A 12,003-nucleotide genomic window follows, 5' to 3' on the forward strand; every position below is an offset into this window, starting at 1 on the left:
GGAGTCTCCTTCCGACACGACGCAGAGGACAAGGCTTGTGGGGGTTTTTTTTGGCCTTTTTCCTTCGGGCTGCTTGAAGTCAAAAACACTGAATAAAAAAAAAGACTTCAGGCCTCCCCTTTAAATGTTTTAAAAAAGGTTTATGCTTTTTTTTTTTTAACCTTGGCATTTAGAAATTTTTCAAAGTCCTTTTAGGTTTCATATTGACGACTGGCATTTGTGGAAAATAGTTGCAATTTACTTGATCCTGAATGCTCTTTTCTTGAGCAGAAAAATTAAGCCCATCAGAAGCGATACTGTTACATACCGCAAGATCAAATCAGTCATGGCTGGTTAAGAAACAATTTGTTAATCTGCTTTCTGATTGCCTGCCGATAATTGTGACCTTAGTATAAGTGATACATTTATTCCCTGAAAAAAACCCAATAATAACCCCACAGGGTAATTTCCTTTATTTTTCTCTTTGCTGATTACCTGCAATCTAAGCTGCCCGGGCCATTTCCCTTAGAAGCTACATGGCAGGCATCCAGAAGCCATTCTGTCGTGTTCATAGTCACTGTGGACCTGCATTCCATTTTCATTCATGTTTGTGAAAACTTCTGCTCGTAAGTTCCCCCCCCCCACACACATTGACAGGGCACATTGACCCTAGTTGCCGTGGCAGCCAGGTAACCATGGCACCTGAGTGTGACACAGCTGGCTGCGTGGGATTGGTTTAGCTGGAGGCTTTCTGCCAGGTCGTCTTTAACATCAGGGCAGTAGAGGGGCACCGAGGTGCTTTAAATGCTCTTTATAAAAACCCAGCCAGGCTTGCGCTGCAAAACATGTCCGTCTGAGCAAAGTTGGAGAAGCACTTGCAATTGGAAATGATTTCGCTTTCCTTAGTTTCACCGTTTTCTTTGATTTAAAAAAAAAAAAGAATAGAAAAAGCAAAGTCGCTCATTCTCCCAGGACATGTTTAACGCTGTCTGATTTTTTTTTAAATATTTAGGCTCAGTCTTAACGCAAACATTTGAAAATGCAAATTCCTATCAAGAGCTTGGCAACATAACAAGTATTTCACAATCGTTTGTTTTCTGTCCGCGCTTTCCCCCTCAATTCGCCAATAACTGCTATGGATGACGGTCAGCTCAAATTACATCCTTCGCTTTAATCAGAGTGTGCTTGAAACCAGCTCCTGTCTGTATTTAAGCCTGCGCTGCAGTTCAGTAAACTTAACAAAGTGGCGGGGAGTTGGAGAATATCACCCATGAGATGGATAACCGAGAATTATCTGCATGCCTGTAGCATATTGTTTCCTTTTAAGCTACCTGTTCCAATATGCTTGTCTTGGCTCTGTGCAGCCAAGGTCAGCCATGATTCCTCTCTGGAGCTTCTGGCGAACGTGTCATAGTGTGACAAAAGCCATTAAGCATTAGGGAAGATAAGGGAAGCAAAAAAACGCTGAGAAACACACTTTTGTAAAAATCTTTGAGCCAAATTGACTGCGGCATTTGTGAGAGGCGGAAAAAAAAAGGGGGGGGGGCGGGGGGGGGAGCTTTCAGACCAGAAAATGATGCAACAAAGGATTTCATGACTTATCGTAGCTTTTATCCGTGAGCTTCATCCCACCTGGAGTCCTTTTTAAAGTTCTAGTAGTTTCAGTTGTAATAGTGGTGAGATTAGTGGCAGTAGTGAAAGAAAACGTTTTTTTGGTCATGATAGCAGGAGGTACAGTCAGCTTTAATTACTTATCGGGGTAACAAAAACACTTCAGACACTTAGTATTAGTACTGGAGATGTAGCTGGTGCATTGTTTTCGAGGTAGGCATTAAATTGCCTGTGCTTTGCATAGTAGATCCACCGCAACGCTTTCTCTGTGAATGGGTGAAAAAGAGGCATATTGGGAAGTCGTGGGAATACCATTCTAGCCCAAGATGACTCAAGTTCCCCCTTGAGTGGCTGCAGTTGGTAATGTTTTCCATGAGGAGGAGCCTCATTGGTAATCACTGATCAAGACTTTTATCATCAGGGCAACTGGCTGACTTATCCTCTTAAAGAAAACGCTCATATTCCTGGTTTTCTGGTATATGAAAAAAATTATACTTTCTGAGCTGTGCACCAATTATTGTTTGAATAGGGTTCGATTTTTGTTTTTTTAAAGCTAGCAAAAAGCTAAATCGTCATCAGCCAGAAGCGGAGGATTTGAAGACTGTGTCAGCCAATGTGTTCTGCTAATGTTGGTCCTCGTATGATCTTCACTTGAATGCAACCAAAGCCTACAAAGCCTTAGATGCACATATCTGCTTGATAGAGATGAAAGCTAATGTGCACTTGCAAAATGAGAATTGCATCGTTTGCATGTCGCACAAGCAAATTAGTGCATTCATTTTTGTACGAATACATCTGAATGAAAACTGTATTTGGCTTGGAATAAGAGAACACCTTCTTACTTACATAACGTACAAACTGCTGGTTAGAACCATCAAGAGTGACGCTTTAGACTGAGTATCCATTTAACATAATTCTTTAATGTGCAAGATAGTGATCCGCAGCTTGCCGGGCAAGGACTTTTAACATAGTCAGCATTAGAGGGTTGATGGATTAGAAAACTGAGGACTTTTAACCAATAAACTCGAGTTTAAGCCACGTTTTGGAAATTCAAAATCCAGCCCAACGGCCTGAGTAAATTGTTGCCAGTTTCTGTTTGGGGAGACAACACGAAAAAACTGATTCATGGGATGGGTTGCAATCAAATGCCTCTACTTTGGCTTAAAATATAAATCACTCAATAAGTGCTGAAAAGACTGGAAGAAAATCTCAGAGAAAAACCTGAGTGTCACGAGAAATACATTGTCAGACGATGGAAGAATGTTGCCGTGTTGTCACGTAAAGATGTCTGATTTATGTCCCCTTTTCTCAAGCACTCAAGTGATGCTTCGTGGATTTAGCTGCCTCCATGTTACTTATTCCTGGAGGGACTCATTCGTTCGTTCATCCTCTCAAGGTGATAGCTGGAACAAGGTGTCCATAAAGTGCTGGTTTCAATAAAAATGAGCTCAGATTTACAGTCCAGCAGAGCCCAACCTAGAGCGGCCCAGCTGCACAAATACACAAAGGAAATGGCATCATTATTATGACTCACCGAGGAGGTTGTTCAGACAGAGGGAAAAGTGACAGAGGAGAGGAGTAGAGGGTGATCCAGAAGGTTTTTTTTTGCTGTCCTTGGTCTGACTTCTAGTGACAGCGAAGATAACGAAATGAGAAATTTGCCGTGTGATGATTTGACCAAGAATGAAACTAAACTAATCCGGACAGCCTCGCGCGGTGAAACAAAACCTGATTCAATCACATCTAATCAAAGCAAAACGGAATGGAACATGCTGACCTGAAGAAAAAAAATTGGAAATCTAAAACTGTGACGTTGCATTTTTAAGTGCCTTTAAGATGTTTTTTGAAGCAGTTACTGTCAGATGGAGACGCTTTAGGATTTACTCTCCCCCACATTAAACTAATCAAACCAACGCTGAGTAATGCGCAGCTGTTTGGAGAGAACATCACATTTTAACGCAGCGATTCTTTGAAAGTGTTGGAAATGTCTCTCTATGTCAGGAGTAAATCAGGAGTAAGTCATGGAATTGACTTTTCGAAAAGGTCTCAGAGGGTCCCTCTTTGTCTAACATCATGCGCAATTGGAACGGCACACAAACGCTGCAGCTGCAAACCCCACCTCCATCACCAGCATTAGCATTTCAACATCTTTGATTTTTTTTCTTGTGTGCATTGCTCCCCCCCACCCCCCCCCCCCGGCCGCCTCATAGCTCTGCTCAGGTTTTGGTGCAGCTTCTAGAGCTGCCGTATCCTCAGGCAGCTCTGCAATGAGGTGACGCACCCCAAACACACCCACCCACCCATACACACACACACATAGACTGTAAAGTACGTAGGCACACACACGGTACATCATTCCTGGAGTTTTTGAGGTTGTTAGCTGCAGTGGGGCCTCCCTGCTCCTCTTCTTCATTAATTAATCATTTAATTAGGGAGCTTCAAAGTGAAAACATCCTCAGCTGGTGGGCGGACTGTACTGGCGTGTGAGCATGTGCCGTCTTTTCCTGCAACAATCTGCTATGTCTGAATTGTAAAGTTTGGCAAGGTGTGGGATTTTGTGATGGAAAGCTTGTTTGGCGAGTGACTTTTTTGAAAATAAAAGGTTTGGATAACAAATCTGGATACCAAACACAGAAGCGATAGCTGGTCAGCTGTAATCAAATGCCAGCAAAGACAGATCAAACTCGAATGTGCAGCCGGGGACAAATACTGCAAATCGTTTGGTGTGTACCAAATGTGCTGTCACCGGCCGGTGTCATTTCAGCCGATGCTGCCCCCCCCCCCTGATCTCTCTTCCTCCCTCTTTCTCCATCAGCCCGACGAGCTGGAGGGCGTCCACACACACACCTTCAAGCTGAAGCCATTCAAGAAGGCCAAGAGTTGCGATATATGCAAGCAGGCCATCACCAAGGAAGGCCTCATCTGCAAAGGTGAGTGGCTGCAATTTGAGTTTTATAGTGCAAAATAGTGCTCGTATTATAATGTTGGGGCGTACTAAGATGTGCGCTATTTCCAAAATCTGATTGAGCAGAGCTTTTATGTCGTGAAAGGGTTCATATTCGGTCTGTAAAATGTGAAAAATAATTCCAAGATATGTCTTCAAATTGCAAATTGTCTCAAATCCAAATGTAATTGTTTTACATTGACTTTAAATGTCTGAGGTATCTGAATTTCAGGTGCACACATGTATTTACTCATCCGTACTAACGCTCTTCTTTGCACTGTCCTCTGCTTACAGCATGCATGCATGCATCTACCCTTTTTGACTTTGCTTTCTTTCCTTCTTGCCTTTATTCCCGTGCCTTCCCCCTTTCCCCACATAATCCAGTCAAATGTTTTTTGACTCTAATTTTAGAAGAACCAAAGGTTTTACTGTCACTCCAGGGGAAATTAAAGTTAGAAGACTCCCAGGCAGCCTCATTTTTCCTCGTTTTGTTACTTTCTTCTTTTGTCCCGCCATCTCTCTTTTGCTCACTCTCCCCCTTTTCATACTTGAACTGCAGTACAAAGGCATAGGCTTTAGCTGAGGCCGAGATGACGAATGCATAGAAGCCCAGCAGTGGAAGAGCGGGCTTGTTCAGGGCTTTGGCTGAGGATTTGGTGTTAAAATTAGCATGGCTGCTGCTGCTGCATTAGCCTAGATAAGAGGGTGAAGAGAGAAAAGGGGATGTGGAGGGGGTGGGGGTAGAGCCAGGCAGAGGAGCAAAGAAAAAATCGGGGTAGAGAGGACGTTGGAAGATAGACATGGAAAAACAAAAGAAAAAGAGGGTGGAAAGGAGAGCACAGGAGAATTACTTTCTCTTTCATCTTCCATTTTTGCTGATTAATCCTCAATGCTAAAGTATGGCATGGACCAACCTAAAATCCACCTGAAAACTACTTGCATTAAATTGGGTCAATCAGCAGAAACAGGAAATTGTGGTATGCTGCATATTCACAAACAAAACACCTGGTCGCTTTTGCTTAAGCTCTTCCGCACGGTAGAAGATACTAATACTATGAAAAGGGGCTCGTGGCCAAGAGACAAGATGTGACAATGAGGATTTGCATGAAGCCACGTACAGTAAACAGTTTACATGTCATGAACATGAATTACACATAATGAACAGGAAAGTCCAAGGGGGCCACTGCAGATCTAAGAATAGCGATCATAGATTTACCAAAATTGGGAATGTAACTTGAATTTGAGTCCTTTCTAAATGGCTGTAGGCTTCAAGGATAATCAGTCCAAGCAACTGTAGGGAAGACAAATCATGAGAGACTGCCAAGGTCTCGAAGAAGACCGAAACTGGTTCTTCCAGCTAAGAGGATATTGGTTCTAATGGTCAGGAACGACCCAAGAAACCACCTAAGCGCAATTTCTGCCGCGAACTGCAAGCTACAGTTTTGTAGGTTTCACATTATAGTAGACTGAGGAAGCTGCTGTCCAATAGAGAAGCACCTTCTAGCTCAACTCCTTTGCAGCTGACCAAAGAAAAAAGAAAAAAACCTTCAGGAGGACGTCTTCTTATGTTCACCAACGACGAACAAGAGTTTCTTTGGGAGTGTAAAGGTGACTGTTAAGCATGGTGGTGGCAGTAACATGCTTGAGGGGTACTGTGTCGCTAGTGGAACTTCGCTAGAATATAAACTGGTTAGAATGATTAAGAAGAAGGAATATCTTTGAGATCTTCAGCATAAACCGAAACTATAAGCCAGACAGTAAAAAAAATCTAAAATCCTGACTTCTGCTCTATCAAAAACAACAGATCTGATTGAAAGGCCCAACTAGACTTTTACCAGAAGTCTGTGGATGGCTGCAGCGTGACATTCTAAAGAAAATATAGGTTTTGTATTGACTGTGTCGATTGCAGAAAGCCCCAGACAGATTTAAAAAATTACTGTTCTGGAAAACAATTCAATTTAACAACAAAACCTTCGAAAGTTGACTATATAGCGAGAGAGATTGTTAAACAGATTATAAGCACAGAATAAAGGATGTGTCACTTTATTGATCACCCTGTGTGTGGGCTGAGTCTGTCAAAGATTCGTCTGCTTCTTAATCACTTGCCATGATTTACAATACAAACATAATGCATAAATTCCATGTGCGTTTCCTTAATGATACTGTTGGGGTTTTCTGAGATTTTGCACTGTGGGGTCAAACTCAATTATAGTGTATCATTATGTTGCAATATTACAGTGTATCGTGATTGTTCAGGTACTGTCCGTATGCAGTCAAAAGAAATCTAAATAGAAAATATTCTTAATAATGTCCCTTTCAGTTTTGATCATTTGTCATGGAGACTGCAAGTTGTCACCACATGACCAAAGTATGGAACCCAAGTCGTGTGATAACAGGTCGCAACTTCTGTCTCTCTGCAAGGATCCTCTTACACGACGTGATGACAAGCGAAGAAACACCCTTTCCGTTGAAGATGAGCATTGAGAGCTCACAAGTGGAATCTTGAGTGACGGCCACTTTGTCAGAAGACTACTTTCAGAGTCAAGAAGCAGGCAGGGATATCACGTTTCGAGGCTCTAACCTGTGGCGAACAAGCCTCCAGTCAAGCGAGCTTAAATGGTCCTTTTCAACTCTAAAAGATCAGAAAGTCCTTGATTCATTCATTTGATGTAGAAGAAACTGCATTTTTTCACGGATGAGAAGGCATTTATTTATTTACTTTTTTAATCTCCTGGTCCATACAGTCCCAATGAAGTAGAAAAAAAACGTTAACTTAGCAATGTCTCATTGCTTTGGACAGCTGCCATTCTGGTCGGGCAAAACTTCACTTTACAAATAAATACCAATCAGCACTTCTCACAGACAATTGCTCAGTCATCCATTTATCACCATTGCACAGGTTTGCCCTGATTAACCTAAGAATGTTTTTCTAATGGTCTGCCTCTCCTTCGGACCACCCGGAGCATTCTTTCAGACCCTTCTTTCCCACCTCTCTCTTGTTAATTTGTTCTGCTCGCACTTCACGAGTTCCATTTGCATACTCACACCACCTGGGGACCACCTAGGTTGACCACCTAGCAAGGCTGCAGGTGTGGGAGGGATCAAGGGGGTCATACCTGCTCAGACATCAAAGCAGGGCTGTTTGACGGTTGCAGGTTGATAATACTAAATATGCATCTGTTCTTCACGAGGACTTGAATATTTTGCTGCCAAGGTTTCAAGGTATTTGCACCCCCAAAAAGTTTTTCATAAGTCAAGGTTGAGGTAAAAACTGAAAAAAACTCAATTAATTGGTAGATGTTTGCTCTTGTTTGTCCACTTGGGGGCAGCACCACAGCATGTTCGTGTCAGTACCGGAGCTGGCATTGCAGCAGGTTTGGTTTTTTTCTGTCCATTCAGCAGAAAAAAAAACAACTTTGATCTTTCCTAAATTCACAACAGTTAATTCTTAGTTTGAGTCTTCTGCAGTTCTGAGCATTCTGCATGTGTGTGGGTTTCCTTTTTTTTTTTTTTTTTTGCTTTTTTCGTCTATTTGGACCGAAACTTCAGGGTTTTTCTCTCCTTTAATGGTGATCATGTTTATTCTACATGGCTCTGTGAATCATTTCATTCATGTTTTGTTTTTTTTTCTAGTTATGGAAGAGCAACAATTAACAGTGCCTCTTTTATTTCAGCATGCCGGCTGTCCTGCCATAAGAAGTGTGAAGTAAAGGTAAGAAGATCCTTTGTTTTTTATTTTCAAAGTAGTTAGATATAGGTTGTCATCACAAAAATACATGGCTAAACTGACTTGAGCAGCAACTACAGTAAAAAAAAAAAAAAAAAAAAAAAAGGGGGCATTTTGCTCTCACTCACATGCATTGCTGCATCAGAGGTGCAGGTATAAGGAGAGGACTCCAGCTGCAGACCTTTTCTGTTAGCCAGTGGGGTGTTAGCATGAGTAGTTACTCTTAACAGTCTGCCAAAATCAGTTTCTGAGCAAATTTAAGGGAAGAAATTGGTGTTCTACTTACTGAATCTTCATCAATTTTCAATTGTCAAGGCCTAATTGAATCGTTTGTTCTGGTTTTCTTTAAGCGAGGTCGGTGCCGCACTTGAAGTAGCTGCTTATCTCCGTTGATCTTCAGTGCCTTTTACAGACAAATTCCGTCCTGCTAATCACAGAAGTCTCTGGTTCACGACTGTCTCGATCCGTTAGTTTTTTTTAAATGTTGTTGCGTGATTTGAGTGGTTCAGCACATTGGTTAAAAAATGGGCCTCCTCCCAAAAATGTGTCCATTAGGTCATATATTCATGTAAGCAGATGTAGACACAACTCAATTTGAAGTGTAAAAATGGCATCCAATGTGGTCAGAGAAGGTATTTTAACCCTAACCATGATTGTTTTCTAACCCTGCCCAAGTAGTTTTGGTTAAATCGTTTCATCGGGTGATGCTATTAGCTAAACCCAATCATAAAGTGACCAGATTCAATGTAACCAAAGCAACTAGCAAAACGACATCCATGATGGGGACAACTGCATTCTAAAAGGAATTCATTTTAACCCTTTGATATTTTTCTAACCTGTTGTTGTGAAAACTCAACCAGGAAGGGACCAAGCTGTCTTAGGAGATGGAAAAGGAATTGTCATGCATTCATTAATAATAGCTGCCAGCCCCCTTATTAGGACCTTGTTACCTCTTGATCAAAAGACTTGATCAAAATGATATCTTGAAACTTCTTTCGTGGTACTAAGACTCGTGTTGAAGGGAGTGAACAAATTAACCGTATCATTTCTTTTTGACTGGTTTTCCATGGTCAAGTTATTATTCTCGTCATAGTAGTCAGGTTGGGGTGGTCGGTGGCGTAGTGGGTTGAGCAAGCGCCCCATGTAGAGAGGCTACAGTTCTTGCTGCAGCCCCGGTTTGAGTCCCGCATCGGACAGCCCTTTGTTACATGTCATTCCCCCTCTCTCTGCCCCCTGCTTCCTGTCTCTCTTTTACTGTCCTGTCCATTAAAGGCATAAAAGCCCAAAAAAATATTTAAAAAAAAAAGTAGTCAGGTTAACTCTAAGGACAGCACTGATAGTTCCTGGTGAGATGGGCTGTTTGACAATAGCCGCATTCGGACAGAGCAGTTCTAAGAACGGTCCTCCTCGAATTTCGTTCTAATAACTGCCCTTCTCCAGCGGAACTGTTTAAGTTTGCATTTGCACATGAGTCGGGACCTGACAGAGACTGATGCGACGCAGCCGTCTGCGACAGTGACGTGTTATTTTAGCACCACATTCAACAACAAAACAAAACAAAACAAAACAAAACAAAACAAAACAAAACCCACGAAAGGTAAGGAGAGAAGAACCAAGAAGCTAATATGGAGAGCGGGGAGGCCACCGTGTTCATGGTCTGCATGATGGTGATATTAATCATGGACAATCACATCGGGCGTCTAACATCGAGGCTGGTAGAGCACACAGAGAGAGTCAGGAGACGAAGGATCGAGCGCAGGCGATGCTTCTTTGTTTCATGAAGGAAGGAGAGACAACGTTGTGTCCGTGTCGTATGAGGAAACATTTCAGCCGTGACAACATGACAAGGGGCGTAGCTACCGACCACCAAACACCTCTGTCAGATGTGTTCCTATAGAACCCAGAACAGACCCAGCTGAGGAGAAGGAGCTGAAATGGTTATAGGAACTGAGGGCCGTGGTCCAGAGTTCCTGTATGTGCGAATGCGGGGAAAAACCGTTATAGGAACTGCCAAAGGTTCCTACAGTGCGAATGCGGCTAATGATACATAAATGCTATTTTTCTTTCCTTTTCTTTCTTTTAAGTGTGAAACTTATTTGGAGTATTTTCACCTTTTGCCTTTCTTTATCCTTCCCGAGTTCCAAGTTCTTGCAGTTGAATTCTGAAAAGGAAGATACGAAATATGCGTGAATTCTCCAACCAGCAGAAAACCTGCACAAGAGACACCTTTGCAAAGAAGTTTTTCCCAAGGATCCAATACTGTAGAACACGAGGGCTTAGAAAAACATCAATAGTTTGCCCACATTTTTGCTGCAGAACAATATGAATGATATCAAAGCCCTGGCCGATCAAATACATGCAAACACACGTGGGCTAACAAACTAACAATGGGAGTTTTTGGTTATGTCTCGCGTACAAAGTTGATACCATCTGCCAACAGCAATACTTACTCTCTAAATTTTCATAATTCATACATTTACTTGCAACAAAATCCTTTATATTGCATATGCTGGTGATATTAGGAACCCCTGGAAGGTCTTAAAACAGAATAATGTAAGACCTACATGAGAGGAAATGGAGCCGTGTGGTGCACGGTCTCTGCCTCCACACTTCAAATAACATGTTCCCCATTTCTACCTCCTCACAATCATGCTCACCGCATTTGATCCCAATCTACAGTGAAAAGGGGGGGAATAATGCATAGGGAGAGCAAATGAAAAGCAAAGAGGGGAGGAATGAATGACAGAGCAAAAGCTGGGAGGGAGTCGAGAGGAAGAGCGTAACAAGGCCACTCTTTGGTGGTTTTAGTTATGACTGGTAGGGGAGAACTGTTGGACCTTCTCTTAGTCCCTTGGCTTTACCCTGATTCATATCACCCCCCCAAAAAATCATCCATCTACCAAATATTACCATCGGAACAAAAGCTGTGTGTTTGCAAAAAACATCCCAGAAAAAAAGCTGCCAAATACCTCTAAAACCAGGCGAAGCCATTTGTGGTGGCAGTGTGGAGAATAATCAGGATAGCGTCATGAGTCATTCGTTCTGGTGGTGACAGACAGACAAGAATATCTTTGAAAAGGGGTGAGATGGAGGTGTGTGTGTGTGTGTGTTTGAAGATCAATTGCTGTAGATAGAGTACGGGGAACACTTTAAATTTTGGCTTAAAAAAAATTGTGTTAGCTTTTTCTGATGCGTATTTGCTGTGATAATCCCAAAATTGCCTTAATTAGGACCAAACATTTATGTTGGCTTCATTCATCGAAATTGCCAAGTGAAAAATAAAACAAATGTAGTAACAGGACACTGAGTGGCCGTGTCATTCTCATTGTTTCAGGCTCTAAAACTGCAGAGAAGTAGTCTCTGTTTTAGTAGATTATAGTGTGCTGTCGGTAGAGAGTGACGCTTCTCTCAGGAGTCTCCTTTCTTACCTTCATGAGTAAATTTATCTGGAAGTACAAAGGGGTTGTTGCCAGTGTTTGCAGTTCACCTGACATGAAGATGGCCGCTGCCCCACGTGGATTCAATATTTTTCATGTTTATTATTTCAATCAATCAATCAGCGCCTCTAGCTCCATTGCATGAAAGGATTGTATTCTGAACAACATCCTGTTTAATAAGGGAAGAACTGCAGAAGAACTGAGGAAACGCCATCATATTTGAACCAAACAAATCTCATACATTTTTATGAGAAAATTATCAAATCCATGAGGGTTTCTGCAGGACCACAATCCAAATAGGATTG

The 12,003-nt window shown here is 42.0% G+C and overlaps 1 protein-coding gene across 2 annotated transcripts in view; it reads left to right on the plus strand.

Moving 5' to 3' along the window:
- Positions 1-12,003, plus strand: part of tns1a (tensin 1a) — a 101,575-nt gene that overhangs the window by 17,983 nt on the left and 71,589 nt on the right. For both annotated transcript variants that reach the window (XM_075477538.1, XM_075477537.1), the window contains exons 2-3: positions 4,406-4,520; positions 8,209-8,246. In XM_075477538.1, the coding sequence (XP_075333653.1) occupies positions 4,406-4,520; positions 8,209-8,246 (153 nt within the window). The remainder of the gene's footprint in view (positions 1-4,405; positions 4,521-8,208; positions 8,247-12,003) is intronic.

This window comes from Odontesthes bonariensis, chromosome 11, assembly GCF_027942865.1.
Source record: "Odontesthes bonariensis isolate fOdoBon6 chromosome 11, fOdoBon6.hap1, whole genome shotgun sequence".
NCBI lineage: Eukaryota > Metazoa > Chordata > Actinopteri > Atheriniformes > Atherinopsidae > Odontesthes > Odontesthes bonariensis.